This window comes from Nanorana parkeri, unplaced genomic scaffold, assembly GCF_000935625.1.
Source record: "Nanorana parkeri isolate BGI_ZX_2015 unplaced genomic scaffold, ASM93562v1 scaffold925, whole genome shotgun sequence".
NCBI classification, from domain to species: domain Eukaryota; kingdom Metazoa; phylum Chordata; class Amphibia; order Anura; family Dicroglossidae; genus Nanorana; species Nanorana parkeri.
The window spans coordinates 128,929-154,541 of NW_017307193.1; the positions used below are offsets into that span (position 1 = coordinate 128,929).

At 39.5% G+C, this 25,613-nt stretch overlaps 1 protein-coding gene across 1 annotated transcript in view; it reads right to left on the minus strand.

The window, feature by feature from the left end:
- AGPAT4 (1-acylglycerol-3-phosphate O-acyltransferase 4) overlaps nt 1-25,613 on the minus strand; it is a 54,442-nt gene that overhangs the window by 27,472 nt on the left and 1,357 nt on the right. The window contains exons 2-3 of the mRNA XM_018566214.1: nt 19,379-19,616; nt 5,390-5,559 (exon numbers count right to left, since the gene is read on the minus strand). Coding sequence (XP_018421716.1) covers nt 5,390-5,559; nt 19,379-19,556 — 348 coding nt within the window. The 5' untranslated portion in view covers nt 19,557-19,616. The remainder of the gene's footprint in view (nt 1-5,389; nt 5,560-19,378; nt 19,617-25,613) is intronic.

The window sequence follows — 25,613 nt, forward strand, 5'->3', positions numbered from 1 at the left end:
GATATTTCACAGATGAGTCAGCTTGAACACAGACTTCTGAAGGTTCAGAAACCAACCTAACCTTTCTCTGAGTCTTTCCAGCTTGAGGCCTGGGCCTCTTTTTCTGTACATGATATCCTTGATTAGGGTGTCCAGTGCAGCTCAGAAGAGATGTTGATCCCCATGCACATAAGACTTTTTTATATGCCTGTTCTGCAAACCCACATTTCAACCAATAGTTCTCCACATGATCAGTGAAAGGAGAATCATTCAGGAAAAAAACATCCACTATGCATTAACTCTAAGTGCTTGACAAATAGGGAATCAGTGTAAATGTTTGTCAGACTAACATCTCAGCAATGGCAGGTTACAATGCAGGGCCTGCCAGAAAAAAACATAAAAAGGGTAAGAAAAGAAATGCATCCTCTACAGAAACAATCAATGCTTTATAATGTGACATTGCCAGATGAAGAGTGGGAAAGGTACACTTTTTAATAAAGGCCTCTTAAAACGAACAGTTGGCTGCAAAACCTTTATCATGAGTTTCCCAGTCTCCATGCAGGGCGTCTTGGAGTTTTTGAAGTCTTAGGGTTCTAAGGGATCCCAAAAGAGCATTAGTAGAATGTACAGGCTGTCAGTCCATTTTAAACTTTTGGATATACATATGCTTTAAGTAGCAGCAGCAGAAAAGTGAGAACAGTTACCACTTGAAAACATTACTTTAAATAAAATGTTGATGCAATGCATTAAAATGTTACATAAACCACTTTGGTTTTTAAAACTTAACTCCAGCCAGAAAAAAAAGGAGGGAATGAAGGCATGTATTCATTAAAAATGTAGTTATTCAAACACTTAATTGAATGCTTGCTTAGACTGAAGTCATTAAAACAAAGAAATGCATAAATGTAAGCATATGGTGCAAATTCACATGAAAAGGAGAAACTCCCTTAGGAATAGACATGTTTCAAATGTATTTGAACCCAAAAACAAAAGTCTTTAGATGTGTTGGCTGCATTAGTTTACTTTTATCAGGATTTTTTGGGCTTTATTTTTAATTAGTGATCCTGCCAGTAACACACTTAGGGGTAAATTGATAAACAATTTGCAGAGCAATTTATCCTGCAAATCTGCATATATGCTCTGTGCCAATAGAGGCACAAACCAAACTTCATTAGTATATTTACTTTCCAGTTCTATCAGGAAAATACAACATTATGGCCACCAGATGGTGCTGAGGAGCATAAGAAATAAGCATTTTTCCTATGATCCTTAGCTACATCTTGTAGCCATATTGTGGTATTTTAATGATATTACATTTGACCAGGAAAAAAAATACACTAATAAAGTTATTTTTTTCCCTCCATTTGCATAAAACGAACATACATGCAGTTTAGCAGGCCAAATTACTCTGCCCATACACCCCTTACTGTCCTAATGTGAGAATTAAACTATATTCTTGTAGAAGCAGTCTCTCCCCAAGGGCAGGCAGTGTGTAAGGAGTACACCCCCTCTCTCCTCACTCTTTAATGGGGAGGGGAGGTGTTCTGTAATGCACAGAGCTGAACTGGGAGGGCTAATAACAATGTTAACTGATAACAGTGAAGCAGAATGTAATCAATCACACTGGATATCCAGAAGGATACATTGGTATTTTTATTGCCCTTATCAAACAAATATAACAAAAACACTTTCAAAAAGAACCAAAAAGGAGAAAATAAGACAAGTTCATTGTTAAGTGTACACAAACATAGCAGATGTCCTACAAAGACTAAAAAAAATGCTTTACATAAAAAGCTAATGAAAGCATATCAATATCATAACATTAAAGCGGACCCCCTTTCACTACAAATCACATCAGCATTCAGCTCTGCATGCTGATATGAAATCATCTTACATTCATTAGCTAAACATATATCTTTCTCTAACAATTACCATTTTTTACCACGTTCTGGTCCTCTTGGGCATTAATGATGTAGCCTGAACATAAGTGATGCATCCTGGGAAATCTCATCTGTAATCTGCATCTGCAAATGGCATTTTTTCCCTGAAGGTGATGTGCATGATCACATGTCCTAGTCACATGTGTCAAAGGGTAAATTTCCTCTTTAAGGATGATATTATTTCATTTTTATGCCATTACAATGAAGGCATACTTTCTGTAATAGTTACACATGAACTTTTGTAAAATGTGATTGGCTTCCAACCATGGAAGATAATTTACTTAAATCACTTAGGAAGGGCATTACTATACAAACAGTAATGTACTAGTAATACTCCAACGCATCCAGGAATTTAACATGATCTGAAAGGTGGGTGTCCATTCACTCATGTATCATGTATGTGGCCTGCCACATACCTTTGAAAAAGCTCAAAGATGGAGAGAAACATGTCAAGTTGTTAGTGGCTCTCTGCTGTGTGCGGAGACATAGATGCCAGATTGGTTCAGCAGATGTGCACTCTGTGGTATACATGAGTGAACTGACATCCACATTTGAGATCATGTTAAATACTTGGATGCATTAGAATACAAGCTGAGCTTGCATATTATATTGGGACTTCAAACAGCCTCCTCTTTGAGGATGGCCCTGGACTTGGGTGAGAATGTTCCTTATATTTACACCATATATACAGTATCTCTTCATGTTGGCTGGCTGGAGCAGCAACAAAGCAGCTCACACTGTGGACTCTCTGTCCTTTCATGTATTGAAAGACATTGGTGGTTTTTCTCATTGCCCATTAGGCATACAACAGGGAGCATGGTGGGTTCCGCCCCCCAAGACGTATTAACCTACTGGGGTAGAATTGAGGACACAGTATACCTTTGCAAGCTTGCACTTTCTAGATACATATTTCCAGCCACATTTACTCCACAATATGTAAACGCATGCTGACTGAAGATAGATACTGCATGATGGATTCACTCTTGACCACCAATTTTTGAAATGTATACATATGGATAGACTATTACGACTTATGAGATAATTTGAATTGCATTACATAGGATATTGGAATTTTTACTAATCTGCTGACTACAGACATCAGGACCTAATAAGATTTTTTGTATTTAACACACGCTACAGGTTATATTATCGTGTACTTACTTGCTAAAGCATTACTCTGCACTACCTGTTTGTTCCCCAGGCTTTGGATGGGGATTTTAGGTGATTATATTGTGGGACTGTTTTGGGGTATACAGTAGATATGTTTGTATTTGAATCTAAGGGTGTTATTCACAAAGCTACGGCTATATCCTTTGGCTCACTTTGGCCGCCGGAGCACTTAGGTTCAGCCAAACTGAAGAGCTGCTGTATGGGCTATTCACCCAATAGCCCGTACAGCAGCCATACAGCTCAACTGAGCCGAACGCAGGGGGAAGAACAGTCTGCCGTTGAGCTAGCGGACAGAATAACCGAGCCAAATGCTGCTTGGCGGCATTGGGCTATTCACTCACTGCAATTTGGCCCTACGAGAAAAAAGGCGAACGGTAGCGAGTGACTTGCCGTGCGAGTCGACTGTGTCCTTCACTTGGGCTCAGCTGAAAATGCCGAGCATGTTCGGCAGGAACAGAAGTGAACCGAGGCCAGCTGATATATGGGTGAAATCAGCCGTACTCGGCTGAAGTGAATAGCCAAATGGCGTTCGACTCGGTTATTCACTCGGCTGCCTTCGGCAGCTTAGTGAATAAGCCCCTAAGTGTTTTTATATGTGTTTCAATAAAATGTAGAGAGTTTTTTATACTGTTTCATGTTACAGATCCTTTTTTTTTTTAGAAGTCCTATAGACAGCCACATCACTGTTTAGGGGGGTCATTTGTATCCTGATTTGTGGTTAGATTCTTTTTGATGCAGGCTGTCTTTGGACTCCTTGAAATTATACTATGATACCAAAGGGATAAAGTATTGACATATGTAGATGGGATTTATGGTGGAGACTGTAACCCGCCAAAACACAATAGTGCAGAGTTTATTTTTGCAAGGTAGTTAAAGTAACAGATTGATTACATATTAGGTAAACAGAGTATCCAATTCTTCCCCCATTGACCCTTTCAGGTACCACAGTCTACAGAAACTCAACTTGTTAACACGGGCTATGCACACTCCTACTTTATCCTCATATGACAGTACTTTGGCTTGGCTGCTGCCTAGCACCAAGCACTGTTAGGTTATGGTAGGCAGGTGAAGTGTCATGTCTTTCCTCATTTCTGGAAGTACTGGTACTTTTATGCCTTTAGTAAACAAAATCATATTTCACTTTAAAACAGCATTTTATTATTTTTCAAAAATAGCAGCCCAAATTGCTGAAGAAGACTAAAGGTTTTTAACATATATTTAATTGTTCATATTGTTTACTAAGGCCCTTATAGCAGTTACACCTACCTTCTTGTGACTACTGTTCAGTAGTCCAAAGCACTTCTCAGATAGTGGCAGCAACAAAGACATTTCCTAAGACCGGTAGTACTTAAATTACCTCTCCACTCAAAGAACCCCATTCTCAAGAATAATATCTAACTTACCTGTATTACCATGGCTGAAAAATCATACTATTTCTAATTAATGTGGGTATATTCACTTGTACATAGGCATACAATGGATTTCAAAATAACAAACATTTTAATGGATTAATAGCAACATTCAAAGTGTCCGCCCTCTAATGTTTATTGTATCTACATTAGGTACCCATCTGATATGTTTCTGTGAATTTCTGCATGAATGCATGCAATCATTTAGATTACAAAGCTGATTTCTCAGTGTTTAATCATCATATGCCAAGTGTGAATGTTAGAGGTGAAGGTTCATGCACAATGTAAATCCAAGCACTTGCTGCATGCATCACAGTGTGCCTAAAATATTTCCACTCACCAAGGACTTGAAATGTGAATGATAATGCAACTAAGCATCCATTTAGCAGGAATAGATATAAAGAACAGCACAACTTGAAACTTGATAAAAGAAATGCACACATAAAATACTCTGTCCCACACCACTCCACATTTCAATCTTTGGGTACAATATCTGATATTAAAATGCTATGTTTGGAAATGTGGAAACATTTATTTAATGAACAGTCTAAAAGCATTTCATGAGCCTTTTAAAGCCACACAGAACCACAGAATATATTAAAGCCATCACAACAATGTTGATGACAGAATTGGCAGGCTCTGGGAAAGTGAAAGCTTTGAAGTAAAGCCCAAGTTTCACTCACATTAATGGTTTTTATCAATATTATTGCCACATCCTAAGTATATCTATTTTTTCCTTCTCAGGTTTTGATTTTTGTTTTCTTCTTGGAAAGTAGCTGCCCCCCAAAAATGTGGATTATATGTATATGTAAGGACACTCAAAATAACACACTAATGTTGAGGTTCGAACTGTGCAGGTGCGTTTCTAAGACTTATTTAGCAGATACTCACCCCTAGAACACCAAATCTTTCACAAACATTCCAGCCACACAGAAAGTCAATTTCAAAGTTGTGATTAAGAACTACTATCGCGTTTTCTTTGCCATATTTGGGGTAGTTTTCAAGGTCAGTATACATAGTGCACTCAGTGCCTGACCACCACTCCAACAACATCACCAGTTCTAAAAAACAAACAAACAAAAACAATTAACAGAACATACTGGAAATATCTGGCAATGTAAGACTTTTCTTCACTCCTGATTTACTTAAGGCAGCAAATAAAAAGTGTTATCCTTTTTGCTAATATACCGGTGTAATACTTATACACATACTGTGCACATTACAAATTACACAGGTATATCTATGAAAATGTTAAAGCTGAACTCCAGGCAGATATAAAGACACAAATTAATGCAGCTCTGTATTTATGAATGCTTCCTTAAATATATATTTTTATAAATACAAGCAGTGCAAGCAACTAGGTTTGACTTGGCATCGGCTTCTTGCAGTTCCTCTACAGTAGAGCTAAGACTGGGGGAGGAAGACAATCAGTTTTGCAGAACTGCAAGGAGCATGCTGATAGGTGGAGAGAGCAGACTGGAGAGAGCTGACCTCATCCATCTGCTGCTTCAACTGTCGCAGTCTAGTCACAGGGTGAGGGATTGGAGTAGACCTGTAAGGGTTACTGAACTGATGCAGAGAAAGATCAAGTTAACTACCCTGTCTGTGGTGTGAGAGAACTGTGTAAGGCTGGGCACACGCCTTACAACCATCGCAAGACTATTGTCTTGCGATGGTTGTAAGGTTATTAAAAAAAACGTACGATCTGCCTATCTTGGACAGGCAGATCGTACTTGAGATGATCGCAAGCCACGCCCCCCTGAGAGGCGGGCTTCCGATGACCGCAATGCTGAACAGGCAGTGTGCACTTGCGCACACCGGCCCGTCCGGCTTTTATCTTACGAACATCTTACGAATATCTTACGAACATGCTACACATATATTTATTTCATCTGTGTATTTAGCTGTCTGCCTGGAATTCATTGGCTTTAGAATGTACATTGTTTTACCCATGTTTAGTTGTCTTTAGTTCACTTTACAACTTTTTGGTAGCTATTTACTAGGGATGCACCGATACCACTTTTTTAAGGCCGAGTACGAGTACCGATACTTTTTTTCAAGTACTCGCCGATACCAATTACCGATACTTTTTCTTAAAGGGACAGGTCACATTTTTTCTAAAGCAATACAAAATCATGATTTTAGGTCAGTTCCTTAATATTATGAAGAACATGAACACTCTGTAGTGTGGCACAGCTATATCCAATTCTGCATACCTGGCTTTATATTATAAGAACTTTATAATATAAAGCCAGGTATGCAGAATTGGATATAGCTGTGCCACACTATACAATAATACACTGTTCTGGAGTCTGGACATGTGATAATCTATTTTCCCCACTAGGGGGATACAAGCCTTAGTTAGCAATGGCATGATAAATATTAATTTCATTATTCAATGTCTTTTTTTTAATTTTATAACAGATGGCGATGGTTCAGTTGATGGAGCAAAATGGCATACAACCATTTTGCTCTATCAACGTTCAGTCTTCACTCCAGGCAGCTGGAGTGAAGACAGGTCACGCTGATGGTAGATGGGAGAAAGGGTCCAACGTCAGTGTCTCTTACAGGAACGGTGCGCTGCGAAACATATCTCCCACCAGTCACTCCTGACATCTGCATATTGAAGACGCGATGGGAGGTCCTGTGTGTGGCGGATTCGGGTCCCTGAAGATGGCGGACGCGGCACAGGTACTCGTTTTTTGTATCGGAGTATTTGCACGAGTACGAGTACTCAGGCAAATGCTCGGTATTGCTGCCGATACCGATGCTTGTATCGGTGCATCCCTACTATTTACCATAAAATGTTTAAAAATAAATAAATAAAATTATCAACTTTGCTCGCAATTACTACAAAATGTAATATGGTGGAGTTGCAGGCGGTGTCCTTTGCGGTTGTTAAGTTAATGCTCTGGCAATGTAGCCTAGTGTGAAAATTTCAGATGTTTTTTTTCTCAATCTGAAAACTATGTCAACATTTGTATTTCTTTAAACAAAATGCAAATTAATCCAGTGGCTTACAGTCCGCTGTGGTAACAAAGGGTAACTGGACTGGCAACAGGCTAAGTGTGCAGAACACAAATGACAATTCAAAGGTGCAGGTAAGATTTCTGAGTGTTTTCTATGAAATGTTTGGGCCATAACACACACACACTTAAACATACTAGGCAATTATATGCTACAAAAGTATATCACACAGGTCCCCAGTGTGATGATGACTAGTTACACCAGCTTATTTTCCCACAGGATATTAAAACCTTTGGTTCTTCAGCAGCCACCAGGGCAGGTCAGACAATTTGCTGTCAGAAAGACAACAAATGTTTCACAGGAAAGGGGTGCTAATATAATATGCAGAATAATCAAAGTCATGTTAAAGTCAAAGCAAAGCAGTGGGCATTTAACAGTTAACTAACCCATCTCTAACATTCTTGGGGTTAAACTACCTAGACACATGGTCATTTTCTAATATGGCTGATTCAGTTTTTGGTTGTTCAAAGAATGGGAAGCTTGGGAAAAACAGTGAGATAAGGCAATATTGTATATGCAAAATAAGAGCCTGGGATCTTGAACAAATGAAACGTTGGCACCAAAACAGCATTGGACAAAATAGAACACAAGGTGAATAACTAAAATCAGAAAGGCAAATTTAAATATATTAATCATAAAATATAATATAAACTTAAGCTAATATATACATAAAGCAAAAAACAAAATATACAACCAGAATCCCTATTAAAATATTCACCTTTTTGGAAGGTTATATGTTTTATTGTAGCATAACATTGTATTACAGTGGATTTAACTTTTTTTCACAGAACAAAATTATATATTTTCTAATGTCAAAGACAAATATCTGCAAAGTGAAATAAATTACAAGACTGACTGCATAAATATACACTGCTTTAAGTTAATATTAATTATATGCACTTCTAGCTTAATTCTTTATAGATAGGTCTCTATTAGCTATGACCATTGTAATTGTACCTCAATTCTCATTGCAAAACTGCTTGAGGTCTGTCGAGCTGCATGGAAACATTGAGTGAAACACATTTTTTAAGTCTGGCCACAAATTCTATAATAAAATACATACTATAGGAGTTGATACACTGGCCTATAGTAACCCAACCAGTGTTGGGGTACTCAATATGGAATCATGACAAAAGATAATATCCCTTTAGGTCTAATCTGTTGAGCCCCACATGAGAGTTGAAAATACTTCCTTAGATATCCAATCGCCAAGACATTTTATTCAGATGTGATAGAAAAATCACTTGGAAATTTTATAAATGGGAAATAGTTCTGATGCCGAACATATGTATCCGATTTAGCTTTAAATATGTATGGTCAAATCTAAAATATTTGATTAGGTCTAGTACGTGTATGTACTGGTGCGCAATCAATTTCTAGACAACCATTAGAGGGCACTTTGATTGAGTCTGTATGACTATATCATGCTAGTGTTTGTTTTCAGCTTATGAAACAAAGGGTCACAAAGCAGACATCTTTGGGTCACCTTTAAAAGGGAGAAAATAATAATGGTCTTCAACTTATTCTTCCTGGACAATCATTGGCTGTCAGTGTCTGCAGGATAAACCCAGACATGATTTGACCGAAAATGGCTGAATGGCCTAGGTCTATGGGAGCTGCTCTTTTCTAACCTTTCCCAGAAAAACTAAGACTTATAATAAGACTGGGCAAAACAATTATTTTAATGTAATCAGTTTTTATGCAGTATATATGAGACACATGTTAATACTTGGAAAACAGAAGGTCCACTTTCTTCTCAGCCTCCTGCTGCCCAAACAAAATAGGCTTAAAAATAAAGCATAAAAAACGCACATGCTCGCCTCACTCCCAGATTCCAACATCTCCGGGAGGCATGGGTGATGTCACTGAGCCTCACTGCTACCTCCTGGGATATCTTGGCACTCAGAGGCAGCAATGAGGAGGAGAAGTGGTGATTTCACCTGTCAGAATCCAGGACCTAGGTGTGATTTTTGTACATTTTTTTGTAATAAAATTTTTAGTTGACTTTAGCAGCTAATTTTGTTTGGGTAGCGAGGGAGGGGGCTTGGTTGGGGGGCTGACAGAAAGGTGTACTTTAAAGTACACTGTCATTAAAAAATAATGGAGGCAGTTATTGCTGACCCCTATTTTTGTGAATGCTAGTTCTCTGGCTGTCATGCTGATGCTTTGTCTTCAACAGTTTCTGAATTGCTGACCAAAAACAAGTTTATAGATAAGGAATGTGCCAACTGCTTGATACTCATTCCCTACATTCATACACAAGTTATTCATGTCATTCCTGACAACTCACTTATATTTATTTTGTGTCTGGGATTCAAAAATATTAAAACAAGAAAGCCGGGCAACTAGAAGTATTTAGGAGGAGGTCATCTACAGCTTTCTTATGACAGGTGTACTTTAAACACCAATCGTTTAAATGTCTTAATCATTTAATGTAGATTAAGTAACTTTCTTTACTTATATTCTTCATTTGATCATAACATAATTCTCTTCTACTGCATACGACGAGAACATTTTATACTTCAAACACTCGATACTGAATATGCCAGTCTTTTGGTTCTATAATTTTCATGCAGCACCAGCCCGCCCACAGTGTTATGGATGAAAAGGAATATTTCTCCCCTACCAAGGTCAAATATTAAGCTCCTGCAGAGCGACAAGTCTGATCTTTAGAAAATCAGAGCAGTGCAGTAGTAGGAATCTCACACATGGACACCTTGTCAGCCAGCTCTCTAAATTTCCCAAAACCATCAAGAAGAGAACCATCACTTGAAAATGTAACTGGTAGCAAGTCAATCAGCTATAAAACATTCTCAGTATAGCAAAGATGTTTTCAACAATATAGGCAAGCAAGTAAACTAATAAACATTTAAAGTAAACTCTACTTACAGTGCTATTACATGAGTTATTAAATAACTGTTATCCAGTGAGACAAGAGAAGCTTACTGTTGTTTGAAATGGAGAGGAATCTCTAACTTTTCAAATTTACCCAAAAGTATATTTAAAGTCAAACCTAAAAATTGTACTTGTGACAAATGTGACCATTTGACTGAAAACGTGAAAATCTAACATTTTGAGATATCACCTGAACAGGAGATGATGGGAAATTTTCCTATGGGGACACTTGTTCCATTGACAACTGTTTAACGGGTGGGAGTTCCCTCACTCTAGAGAGATTTTCTCCCACTTTCTGTGGTGTGTGTACTGGACAGGGAGTATTTTCTATAGTCATTGATGCAGAACAATTAACAGATTAGAAAGTCAGAACTCTCATTTGCCTAATTTTAGGTCATAGCTTTAGGTGATTAAGCCACTAGATAATGGCATAATAGCCTCGTGACTTGCATTTCCATAAGTAAAAGTCAGCACTGGCAGCCTTAAAGCCCATTTCCATCTTTGCGGAGGTATTTAAAAAAAAAAAAAAAAAACCATACGCCAGCAATGTACACCTTATGTACATGAAAAAACTTATGTTTTTTGTTAGCTTTCCTCTTCATATCCTCATGGAAATTACTCCTCTGTGCTGTACAAGCACCAAACCCCCATTCATTAGTATTCATAGTGGCAACACCCCCCTGGGACAGTGCATTGTGTGCAAAAGCAGAGCTGGTGTTAAGTGTTCGTGTTACACAGAATCGCAGGGAGAGGGTCAGCTGCTTTACAATCTGACACCAGTGTCAAATTGATTTTCCTGTGGAGAAAATTTTGAATTTCTAGGATTCAGGCTTAATAAAGAGTTCATTAAAAAAATGTAAAAAGTATGCAATGCGAGTCATGAAAATGTGCACACAAACATCATTACTGCACCTCTTCATTATCACAATAAATGCTAATCACTTACAAAAGGTGGAAATGGACTTTAATATTCTTTCAGTGCAGGCTTCCTTTACAGTTGCTGCTGTGTGTGGTTAAAATGTGCATGCAATGCACTGTGTTGTGTACTAATTGCACTTACATTCTGCATAAGGTGCAAATAACGATCATATATGCTATACCTCTCTGCAGTATGCCTCGGGAAATAGAAGACTGTGGATGGGGTCACACACACAGACCACCTTGTTTAATGTACAGACCTATGTCAATCTATAGACACACCACATGGGAATTTGCATCCCATGTCCAGCCACCTGAAAATGCATTACAGGGGCAAGGTCCTTTCACATGACCAATTACTGACTTAATTCTATCTCTGCTGTATTATGGTTGAGATAATCCAACTTTTCATTCTCTGCTGCAATGCTTACAAAATAGATTCTTGTAAGATTGTTTAACAACACACTGCCTAAAAGACTTTTGTTTAGCCCAATACAGCTAAAGACCACAAGCCATGACAGAGACCTGTGCAGTGGTCACCAAAACAGCAATAGAGGAGAAATGTTCCAGTGCCAACCATGAGAGTTAAGATTTTTTTCATCCAGCTTTCAGGCTAAACAAAAAAAAAATATAAAATATACCCCCGTCTATTCTAAAACAGCATGGATGGAGAGATCTCCCCCTGCTGCTATTGTGTTCTGAAACTTAGCACCTCCGGTTGTCATTATAGAGGCAGGAGTTGGAAGAAAGGGCAACCCACTGACTGAAATTCACTCTGTGTATAGTCAGTTTAAAGGCTGGGCTAAGGTTAGGGATAAGGGCTTGCAGGATGGAGTTTTGGATTTTGAATACTATCAGTGCCAGATTCTTATCCCAAACACTTAATAAATTGGCATTTATAAAAAAAACATGCCTATGTGTTATTAACTACTTTGCCTCTGGAGCAATTTTTCACACATAAAAATATTTTTAGCTCAAAAATTACTTTAAGCCCCCCCCAAAAAAAAAAATTTGAGTGCAGAGCTCGGTACTTTATTTTGCTCTGTATTTGCACGCAAAAACAAATCCACCATTTTTTTTTTCAAAATAAAAGATGAGGCGTGTTGCGTAAATAGATATCAAATATGTCAATCCTCAAAACTGCGTGTGCCTGCTGAATGGCGAAAAACTACCGTGCCCAAAATTATCACTAGGCGACACTTTAATTACCCTTACAGCTCATCAGTTTAGAGTTACCAGTAAATGAGTGACCTCGAATTGTTTCTTTCACTCTGGCATGTGCAGCGAATAACAAATATGTGTTCGACAATCTTTGGTTACATCTTTGGTGCTTTAAGATTTTTTTTATTTTGATTTAATTATGTTTGTAGAATACATGAGAGATTTGTATAAATATATATTTGTATTTTATATTTGTATTGTAAACTGCAGACATGTGCTTGTTTTAACCACTTCAATGCCTGAGTGTACAAGAGACACCCAGAGCTCAAGTTGTTAATACTTCAGGTAAGCAACCATACTGCTACTCGAAGATCTGCAAATTCTCTTAAGAGTAAAAAATACTTCATGTATGGTCACAAGAAAATAAACCTAGAACATATTATGACATTGTTGCTTCACTACAGTGGTTGAATTCGTGACTGACGACGTACAGTGTACGTCGCCAGCATCGGGGCTGTTTAAACAGACTCCCGGCGACTTTTGCCGCCGGGACTCTGTTTAAACTTGTAGAGCCGACTGTCGGCTTTACAACAGAAGCGATTCTGGCGACTTACCCCCACCGGACACCGCCGCCGTGCTTCCCGGGCTCCGTTGCCCCTCCTACGGGCCTGGGACCGGCGTCCTTGGTGTCCGCGGGGAGGAGGTCGGCGAACTTCCGTTCATCGATCCCCTCCCCGTTCTATGGGACCGGGAGCGATGCAGATTGCATCACTTCCGGTCCCTGGGCTGTCAGTTCTGGGCTCCTGCAGCCCAGCTATAAGCTATTGATGTGCGATCTGCACTTCAATAGCTTATTTCCAGTGTAAAGGTGACACTGGGGGTCTTTTGGACCCCCAGCATCACCTTAAAGAGTACCTGTCACCACCATCTGCTATCACATGGGGGGGGTTCGCCGCCGCGAGCACGAACGAACGCACTACACATGTTGGGTATCGCCGAGCACGCCGGAGTGAGAGCAATAATTCTAGGGCCAGTATTTTGGGGTCTCTCTAAATTGATGACCTGTGGGGGCTTTTAAAGCGTCTTCTGTGGATTTTTTGGGGTACTGCAGTTTTTCGCCGTTTCACGGACGCACGCAATTTGTAAACTGGGCATGTTGGGTATCGTTTTACTCATTGTAACCTCATATTTTATATTTCATTTAAAAAAATTGGTATTTTGTTGTGTTTTGGGGCATTTAATTAAATTTATCACTAAATTGTGGGGTTTATTAAAGGAGTTGTGCTAATATTGCGCAACATCAAAATTTGCAACTACCACCATTATATTGTATAGGGCCTTGGCATTCAGAAAATATATAATGTGTGGGGGTTTTAAGTAATTTTCAGGCCTAAAATTTGGAATATAACATGGGTGCAAACAATTAAAAAAAGGCCTCAGTCATGAAGGGGTTAAAGGGGACCTTTCAGTGACTTTACAAGTCTGCATTTCACTGTATACAGCAATAGTATATTAAAAAAAAGTTGTACCATTACAGTATTACTAAAAAGTAGCACCTGAGGTCCTGGCAAGTAACTTTACCGAGGTTGAGATGTAATCTGCCTGCTGCAGGAGGAAGCATTTCCACAGTTTCTTCCCTCAGCAATAATATTGCAACATTGTAACTTTGTAGCTAATCATAAGGTCAAAAGATGCATCTGGATTTGATCTATGTGAGAACCACCAAGAGCTGCACAGGCTCTTGGTGTTGTCTAATCATAATTGCATTACTAGATAGTATCATATCTAAGATGCTGACCCTGGATCATGCATTTGATATGGTGCTGTTCTTCTAGAAAGCAAAGCAGATAAAGACGATCTCAAGGGGACATTATGCACCTACCATATAAAAATACACTATATTGCCAAAAGTATTGGGACATCCCTCCAAATCATTGGATTCAGGTGATCCAATCACCTCCATGGCCACAGGTGTATAAAATCAAGCACCTTGGCATGCAGACTGCTTCTACAAACATTTGTGAAAGAATGGGTCGCTCTCAGGAGCTCAGTTAATTCAAGCATGGTACCACGATAGGTTGCCACCTGTGCAATAAGTCCATCTTTGCAATAAGTCCATCCGTGAAATGTCCTTGCTACTAAATATTTCACGTCAACTGTTAGTAGTATTATAACAAAGCGGAAGCAACTGGGAACAGCAGCAACTCAGCCATGAAGTGGTAGGCCACATAAAATGACAGAGCGGGGTCAGCGAATGCTGAAGCGCACAGGGTGCAGAGGTCGCCAACTGTCTGCAGAGTCAATAGCTACAGACCTCCAAACTTTGTGTGGCCTTCAGATTAGCACAACAACAGTCCGTAGAGAGCTTCATGGAATGGGTTTCCATGGCCGAGCAGCTGCATACAAGCCTTACAGCCCCAAGTGCAATGCAAAGCGTTGGATGCAGTGGTGTAAAGCATGGCGCCGCTGGACTCTAGAGAAGTGGAGACGTGTTCTCTGGAGTGACAAGTCATGCTTCTCAGTCTGGCAATCCGATGGACATGTCTGGGGTTGGTGGTTGCCAGGAGAACAGTACTTGCCTGACTGCAATGTGCCAAGAGTAAAGTTTGCACAAAGCAGGGTCCATAAAGACATGGATTTGCAAGTTTGGGGTCGAGGGTCTTGACTGGCCTGCACCTATACCCATTAGAACACCTTTGGGAAGAATTAGAGCGGAGACCGCAAGCCAGGCCTTCTCGTCCAACATCAGTACTGGACCTTAAAAATGCGATTCTGGAAGAATGGTCAAACATTCCCATAGACACACTCCTAAACCTTGTGGACAGCCTTCCCAGAAGAGTTGAAGCTGTTATAGCTGCAAAGGGTGGGCCAACTCAATATTAAATCCTACGGACTAAGACTGGTATGCCATATCTGATTCTAGGTCCACTTTAAAGCAAATCAATGGCTAGATAAATAAACCACCAATCCTAGATCTCAGCTGGGGTACAATAATATAGACAAATCCAATGAAGGTGAACACTACACTTAGCCACTAGGGTAATTAGGAGAGTAGGAAGGGCAAGACATAGCATGATCAGGAAAGATCTAGTCACTATCTAACAGAGGATTTGAAAATGTTTGTTATATCTGCCAAGGAAACTAGCACACACCATACTGGGTCCCATTCAAATCTGTGCAGTGATTTAGAAATAAAACCACACATTTCTTTTCTGTCAGTGCTGTGCTGTAGCTTCCCACACTCAAGCCCATTTTTGGGGCGTTCCCATGGAGGAGCACTAAAGCTACTTCTCCCTCTTCATTCTGTAGCCCTCCATATAAATTTTCCAGCCCTTTTCAGATTTAACTGAAACTGACAGAAAAGATTGATCCCAGACATAGCTGCCAGGCATTCAGGGGACAGCAACTGCAGTAGTAGCTGGAGGCTTGTGTTGTTATGAATGATGGCATGCTGGAGAGGAGCGCCGTCATTCAAAAAACAAGCCTACAACACCAGAAGTCAGGTACTACCCTTTTCTTAAACATACCAGTGTTTAAGACTAGTAGCTGGAGTGTATTGTTGTTGTAGAACTTGTGTTTTTGTGAATGACAGCGCTCCTCTCCAGCCACCCTCATGCACAACAAAACAGGCTGGGCACTACTCCCGCCCTTCTCCTCCTAAACAGCAGGCAGCTGGAGGGTGGGGGGGGTGGGAGGGGAGGATGGACTAACTGGGGAGCTGTCCAGGATTTCCATATCCTGGCTGAATCTACCAGTAGCTGGTAGATTCATCCAGAATTTCTGGGCTGTCATAGAACTAACACCAGTATACAACTGGAAAAACCTGGGTTCATTGGCTGAATGGAGAAAATTCCAGGATTTCCAGTATCCGCCATGAATCTACCAGCAGCTGTTGATAGATAAATCTTCCAAACACAGAACAGCAGAGCTGAGGAAACTATGTACACTCTCCTGAGGACACAGAAAAAAAACTGAGGCATGTGGATAGTGGTTAGAGTATACTGTACTGGCTAACAGTTTTTTGTTGCCATTGTCCATTTCTGCTACAGGCAGCAGAATAACTTGAAGGTTTAAGAATTCCTGTGTCCCTCAATGGAAGAGAAAGAAAACACATTTTTACCATATCTGTAAACTAAAGTTTACAGGAGTGATCACAGGGCAATCAAGAAACCTCAGGATGAGCTAGTGACCTAAAGTGTCCCCCATATAGAGAAATGTTGCAGCATATGTAATAGGTTTTGCAGCAGATGTGTGAAAGAAAGTGAAAGAAGTTGAGCGACAACCCCAGAGTTAGAAATACTGCAGCATATGTTAGAGTGTTACGTTACATTTACACAGGGCTATCATGTGCGGTTGGGGATTCCTGCAGCATGGACTTATGGATTCTTGCGGCAGCAATCCCAGGTATGTCCGTACAGATCTGTCTGCGTCCAGGAACAATAATCTATCCCGAACCATAGGTACTCATTCTATGTGCAATTACATGCAGACTGCCACTAACAGATGCAGCCGCTGTCAGTCTGTCATCAACATACAGAGGCACAGTGGCCACATCTGTTCTGACAAACCTTGGATCACAGCCAGCACTACCATAAAGGCAGCACAAGCAACCACTTGAGGCCGCTGGTGGGGGAGGGCGGAAAAACACTGCCTCCTATACACAGGAGCAGCGGTCTGGACAGGGCTCTGAGCTTCAGTTTTCTATAGTCTGAGCCCCGCCCCCAGTTCTCTTTGCTGTGTGCGCTCTCTCTGGAGCCTGCTGGGAGCCCGCACTGTCCTTGAAGCGGTCACCTGCCGGGATATTGCTTATCAATAAGCCGTGACTCATTCATATGTAAATAATCGCTGGCTATGCAGGGCTAGCACTACCATAAGGCTGCCTGAGGGTGCGGGAAGGGGGGAAACAAAATGCATCTTAGCCTGTGTAGGCTAAAATCCTTGCACCGGCAATGCCTGGGATTCCTGCGGAAGAATCCGTAGGTTGTTGCCACAAGAATCGCCAGCTAAAGCCTAAAGCCCTGTGTAAATGTGGCCTTAGATGCAAGTCAGAGATGTTGCAGCAGATGTGAATGTGACAGGTTACAGCAGATATAGGTGTCAGATCTCATAGCAGATGGGGGCTTAAGAAAATTACAAAGAGATTCATGTAAACATGCAAGAAGTATGACGCATTAACAGGTGTAATACACTTAATGCTCTAGATCCAAAAACTCTAGCGTGTCAGTCAAAACTTAAACCTGTCATGAACAAAATATAGGGGCTGTCACTGCTGGCTTCCTTGTAAAAATACAAGTTTGGCTGGTATGCCAACTACTAGCTTTAAAACTTTGAGTCACAGACACAAAACAATTATGCAGAACAGACAGAGAAATGTCATAATCCCCATGCTTATTCCAGATTAGTGACTCAAATATTTAAGCAAGAGAGTCAGCATGACAGCCCAGCAACTGATAATTTCACAAGACTAGGTCATCAAATTTTACTTAAATGCAAGGTTAGGATTTGGAGAGCCTTGTTTATCAGTGCATTATAGCTGGGAAGACCTTTGGGAAAAATATCACTGGACCCTTATGCTGAATAGATCCTAATAATCACTTGTAACGCGGGGAAAAGGAATGTCATAGAACATGGCATGACCTGCAAGCACTGAAATGTGTCCTGAAATACCAAACATTAGGTGAAACAACCAATGATAAGGTCTTTAGGCTGTCCAGGAATCATGGACAGGCTGTTTCTTACCTAACACCAATGGGGTTGCAGTCATCACTTGGACAGGAAGATACAGACAGCATATAAATGCACTCAAGTGCTAAGCCTTCCCACTTTAATAAAATCATTGGAGAAATTTCCAGTCCCTTCTTGTCCTCCCCATAGGCACAGAGAAGGTGATAAGAACTAGATTGGGGGCTTTAACCTTTCCTGGCCTCTATGCAAAACAGACTTAATGTGATTGTGATTCTTAACTAAGAATCACAATAGCATACATCTCTGCATGCTGACATGAAATCATCTTACATTAATTAGCTAAACAAACATATTTAATTTACTTACAATTTCCTTTTTCCCACTTCCTTGTCCATTTTGGCATAAATTGTATAATTGTGCCCAAGTATTGCATTCTGGGAAGGTTGCATCAACTGAGCATTGCTGGGAAATCTCACCTGTAATCTCATCATATCTGAGGGAAAGGCATTTTACTCTCCTGAGATGATGTGCATGGTCACATGTCCAAGTCACATGTGCCACTTCCAGGAAGTATAGAGAGATCTAGTAACCTGCCCTTAGTTAAAATAGCCACTGTCAGAAGACTGGGGGGGAAAAAAAAGAGAAAAAGGAGATGCAAAAAAAAAAAAGAAGCCTGCAATTATCTAGAAGTATCTGTTTGTAGATCATCATTACTAAATATTTCTATAGGTGCCTTTGTTATTTTGAACATGTGGGTAATGTTCCTCTTTAACCTTTAAGGCACTGTTAGAGACTCCTAGATCAGGGGAATGTAGTGGTCATACAGGGGTAACTTCTCTTTTTTTCTAACATATCTAGATTTAAAAAAAACAGTGTTTAATGATACTGGTGTGGAAAACCTGATTGTTGCAGATAACAGCAAGACAAATTTCCCAATAATTCATGAAATTAGGCCATGCTTTTTCTACTAAAAACTGAAGCAGAGCTAATAACTGTTCTCTATTACATTTAGCAAAGTGATTTTGTGTCCAGTTCCTAAGCATTTTCTGACATGACAATCTATCATGACTGATAATTGTTTACTATACTTTTTTTAATTTAGAACAGGAATATGTGTTTTGTCAATTATTACACATAAAAACTATATTTCCACACTAAAAATATAGAGAAAAAAAAGGATAAGGAAGAACTTACGGCTTGATACACAATATGCAAGTCTGCAGTTGATTTTCCGGTAAAGTTGTTTGTTAAAAGGCCATAGAAGAAGAGTTAAAAGTTGAATACAATTAATGATAAGTCCAGTTCCAATAAACACATAGCTGATGAAAAGATGACAAAGGAACTGAGATTTTAGAAAGCCAACGATGTTCATTTTTCACCAGGAGCTGATGACTAATATTTGCCAAGACCATTCATCCACTTAGGAGAAGACCTATGGGAAACATAAAGAGATGTAATGACAACCAAGCCATCATACACTCAGGACTAAACCATACAGATAACTATTGTGAGATTTTCAGTTCCCCAAGCAGCTCAATTGGAGTAGCCTGCAACAGGTGCTGCACCAATGCACTGTATATGGCTATCCTAACAGTCAAGAGTTGCTGCAATTACCAGCAGATAATTACAATTACAGTCCATGTTTATTTATCAATAAGCATGGGGTGAGTGTGGCAATCTGTAACTGCTGGTGATAGAATAGGAGGTTTGCAAGATTGGCTCTGGAAGGCCACAGCCAAACACACCATTTTCCATTGTGTCTAAATTACACAATCATCGGTTTAGTTTGACCATTAAATAATCCATGTAAAACTGGAATTTTGATTGCAGCTTTTTTGGGATTGCTCACTGGATATCTCTTAAAAGATCCAACCATTCAAATCCTTCTTAATTGGACAGATTCTCCTGTCAGACATACCAGATCTTCCCTCCAGCATGGAACCTTATTTTTGCAAATGTATTCTTCATAATATAGAAAAAAAAACAGGGAAAAGTGAGACACTCCCCCCCCCCTCTCCCATTGGCCACATGCATCTGGATGGACCTGAGAATTCAAGTGTAGGTCTTGCTCTTAAAGTCTCTTACAAAGTAAGTGATCCAAGACAAAAAAAATTATCATTTTTTAATAAATGATCCTTTGAAAGCAGACTTGCTCATCTTCTGTCAATATCCTCTATGTAGGAGTTCTCCCAATCCCCAGCAACACTGCTGGCTTACTGCTTTTTTTTCCTATTTCAAGTAAGTTAAGGAAAGGGGATGGGGAAGAATCCTGTTTTTTTTTGCTACAGGACCAAAGCTTGGCAGAACATTACACCTACCATACTGAACATTTAGCAGCAGCAGAAAAAGGACAAATGTACTTCTTCTGATGCATTTATTGCCAATTTGTTCTGTAGTGTGAAGTTCACTTTTAGTATTTTTTCCAATGAAAATACTCAGCTCCACAAAGCAAATGGATCCATTGTCTTTTCCAAGACAATCATAACAAGCCTCACTGCACAAGAGCAGTGTTCAGGATGGGTTAGGGTGGAGGAAATCAGGGAACAATCTCCTCCACAAAGAATATATAATGCTTTTTGAATGTCGCAGCCGTAGTAAACACATTGTGATTGTGGCCAAAAAAGAACTACCTAAATCTATTGCATGGATCAGAACACTTAACTACCGCAAGGCTTTCATAAATTAGTTTTTTTTTACAGGGAGCATACCACCAGAAAAGTGTTAAAAATACTTTATTGAATCGCCCTAATCTTTAAAGCATTAACACAAACTGAAAATATTGTTTACATCAAGCTGGTCTATTTAAATAAAATAGTAAGGATAGTAAGGAACCCAGAATTGTATAATTTTGGCATCTGCTTCCTAGTGGACAAAACTAGTACACAAAACTGAACACTGGACTTTAAAAGAAGCATTAAACTCTCAATTTTTTTTTCAATAATAAATCCAGATCAAACAAATATGCACTGCCCTACAAAGCATTGCTTTACATTTTTGCTCAAACACTTACAATCCTCAAACAGCTGCTTCCAAGTCTCTCTGAATGTCCTGTACTAGATCACAAGGAATAGAGCATACTCCAGCAACTGTTCATCTACTAGCAGGGAGGAGAGGGAGCCAGGGGGGAAAGAAGTAGCTTGATTTGCTGTGTCTGTTGAGAACACAGCAAATTATCAGCTCAGAAGATTTCTGGCAGGATCAACATGTTTTTTTTTGTTTTTTACTTATCAAACAGATATAATACAACACTTTCAATGCTATATTTAAAAGACCGAAATGGGAGCAAATAAGATAAGTCTAAATTGTATGTAAACCCCAAGCGCTTGTTCACACAAAATGCAGACCAGATCTGCAGGAGTTTCTGCACACGCATTACAGTGGGTTTTGCCACATTTTTTATGCGTTCCGGGCCGTTTTTGTAAAAATAAAAAATACATTTTTTTAGCCTAAAATGGACTTTCAGTGCGTTCCATGGGTTTTTGATGCGTTTGCATGCATTCCAGAGCAGGAAAAATAGGGCTTGCTACAGTTTTTCTACATGCTCTGGAACTGAACGCTGCGGTGTGAACTAGAGCCCAAAATACCATTGGAATACATTGGATGCAGTTTTGATCTGTTCTGTAAATGCTCTGCGCCTGGAACGCGCTTGGTGTGAACCAGCCCTAACAATAATGTTAAAGTGACACTAAACTCTGGAGTTAAATCTTGAAACTGCATTAAAGTACCCTAACTATTAACAAAAATGTAGCCTTTTTGTGCATTACTCAGCTTCCTCAAATCATCTCTGAATTTGTGCTGACACTTTCCTTCTTTCTGGAGGGGACTACTTTTGTTTCCCAAATTAGTAAAGCAAATGTGAGATTTCTGGTGTATCATGGGAGTGAGCTTGGAGCGGTCGCTACTCTACAACACACACAGGGACCATGGGAAACAAAAGTAGCCACCCTCCAGAAGGAAGGAAGGTGTAAGCAAGAATTCAGATATGATTTAACCCCTTCGTGACTGACGACGTACAGTGTACGTCGCCAGCATCGGGGCTGTTAACATCTACATGCACAAATAAGCTACATTCTTGTTAATAGTTAAAGGTACTTGAATGTATTTTTATGATTTTGAGTTTAGTGTCGCTTTAAGTCAAAGCATTGCAACAGTAAGGTTGAAAGAGAAAAAAAAAGAAAGAGTAATGCTTTCTAAATGATGTCTTCACATATACAGAAATGATTGCTCTGTGTCTGTCTGAGACAAAGGCTGATCATTCAAGCACACTTTATCCTCGGTCCACATGTAAAGTCTGAATTGATGAATTCTGGCCAACATAATTTATTGAAGCCAAGAACAAAAGATAAAGAAGCCTATCAAAGAAGAATTGGTATTAATGATGTAGAGAACAGTTGCTTGTAACAGAACTAAGGGATGCAAGTCCTTAACTATTGTTCCACACACACAGCAGAGAACAGACGCATGCTACTAAGTTACCTGGCTCTGGAAAGCAATTATTATGAATAATATTACATTAATAATAAATTAAGCCAAATATGTCCTCTAAAACACATGCACCTTTATAACATGAATATACAAATTAAAATGTCAAATAAAGAATTTCCTTTTTCTGAGCTTTTATTCAGTTATTTGCTGAAGATAAAATACAAAAATTGTATTATGTAGTTATAGCCATTTACTCTAAACCAATACAACCCCACGTCCAATTGGCTTGCTTAGTGATAGCAGTGGACAGAATCTTTAGAAAATCGCCTTTAAACACTGAGGTGAAACTTCTTGTCTAATAATTTAATTGTCTTTAATAATTTACAAGCCGTTTTCTTGTGGAAGTCAAGACAGTAGCAATGTTTACTCCAATCAATGTTTGTGCAGTCAGTATTCCTGATATATAAGAACCTAATTCTTGGTTTCCTTCTTAGTAGCAGGCCTATGGATTGGTTCCACCAAAATGAAATGGTAAAGAATCTGCCAGTTCTACTGCCACCACAACTACCAGAATCCAGTGACATTAGTACTTCACCTTTGACATATAGATCGTCCCTGATTCATGCCTTTTGAGAGTGTCATACGATTACATCAAATGTTACTAATTTAAGCCTCTTCAGCAATTTCTCCTAGGCTGCATCTTTTGAAAGTGGAAGCAGGGATACCTGATGACCTGATATTAGATATCAGGGTGACCTGATATTAGAAGATGACATTTTAATCTCAGTATATATTAAATTGGAAACAAAAAAAGCCTGAAAGTTATGGAAGGCTTGCTGAAATACTAGATACAATGAATATGAGATTATTATCTGCTGGAAACATTTAAAACGTAGCTAAAATATGACCACAGACCTCAAACAAGTCAGATATATTCCAACCACCAAATGATGCCTTGACCATCCAAAGATAAAGAGTCTGCAGGAGATCTGCATATTATCATAAACATCTATTGTCTATGGTTACCTTAACTTATTGATAACGCTAACATTTTGTTAAAAGCTTCAATGATTTCCCCAGAATTTTTCTTAGCATCTATCTATCTATCTATCTATCTATCTATCTATCTATCTATCTATCTATCTATATCCTTCCAAAAATTATATTTGCCAGTAGAGATCACCACAACAAAGCTTGATGGCTGGAGAAAGTTTGAGAAATATAAGAGCAACCCATTATGAGAGATACAAGAGCAACCCATTAAAATAATCTTTATTATTGTATTTTGTATTGCTTATCTTGTCTTCCTTTTCCTTCTTGTTTTCTCACTTTAGTAGTCACTGTAGGTGGCCCCTCAGTAAATCTGATTTTAAATATAAGCAGGTGTATAGGTGGATGATGGACTTGATGCTAGATTTTAACTAGTATTGATGTATGTGTAGTCTTAGAGAAGTTTCTCCTTGTATTCCTATGCAGGCCCAGATTCCCCATAAGGCCACCGAGGCCCGGCCTCGGGGCGGCAGGGCGCAGAGGGGCGGCAGCGGTGTCCTTGTGGGGAAGCTGCCCTCTCTACATTCAGTCCTGCTTTGCACAGGACTGAGGCAGCCGATTTTTCGTTTACATGTGAACTCTGCGATTTCGCCGAGATCACATGTAAACAGTCTGCAGCCTCCTCCCCTCTCCCCTGCACTTACCTCTCTCCTCTGGTTCCGTCCTCCGCCGCCGAGTCTCTCCCTGCAGTGAGCAGAACGGCAGGGTTAAAAGTAACCCTCCCGCTCCGTGTAGACTGTACACAGTGAGAGGGGCGAGCTGTGCTCTTCCTCTCTCACCTGTCACAGGAGTTCCAGCACAGTGCTGTGCTAGAACTCCTGTATTGGAGGTGACAGGGTCAATAGAGAGAACCTGTCATCTCCAATTGCTATCTCCTGTGTGATAGCAATAAAGTTAGGTGGAAAAAAAATACATTTATAAAAAAATTAAAAAGGTGATTAAAAAAATGAAAAAATAATAAGAAACAAATTATTAAAAAATAAGCCTTGGGGCGGCAGGGAGAGTAAATCCGGCCCTGTTCCTATGCTGATTTTCGAATACAGGAACCATACACAGGTCTCGTCATCCAGTCATCCATTTATTAATACAGTGTTTGTCGAAGACAATCTGGACTAGCGCGCTCTGATTGCGTGGATAAAAGTAGACTGACCTAATGCAAACCTACAGTACATGGCAAGCTATGAAAGGTAAATGACCGTTCATAATTTCAGGGTAAAAATTCAAAAGAACACAGCATTGGAGGAGTAAACACTAATGCCAATTAATCTACAGTTCACTATACATCATGTGGAGCCTTAAGTGCAAAGTACCACATTTTATAACTCTGTTTATTGCTGTCATTCAGACAAGCTAGTTTTGGTTTTAACTCAGAATTATTTATCTACACAATAAATCAGAGATAACACCAACAAGTGTTGACATTATTACAGACTCACTGTTGCAGTGAGTTGGGGTCCAGCTGAAAGTGAATAGCACTGTAATGCACTGAGATGGGAATGTATCATAACTGGAGCAGACAAAATTTGGAGCAGCTGTACATGGCAACCAATCAGCTTCTCTCTTTCATTTTGAAATCTTAACTGAACAAAATGAAGACAGAAGCTGATTGGTTACCATTCACAGCTGCTCCAGATTTCGTGTGCTCCAGTTTTGATAAATTCCCCTCAGTGTGTTTCCAAGTGTTGAAGTCAATGCAGACTTAAAGATCAACATAAAATCCCTCATATACAGTGCTTAGTATAAGTAATCACTGCCTTGAAAACTGATGAGGTAAAAAAAAATCATCATAATTATCTACATACTATTGGCATCAAGAGTAGGCTTGCATTCTGGTGTTAAAACCACACTCATCAATGAAAACTAAATGTTCCTTTATTTAGGTGAACCAAATCTTAAATTTGTTAAAACCACACTCACTGCCATCAGAGTTCTTCAAATCAGGGGGTAGTAACAG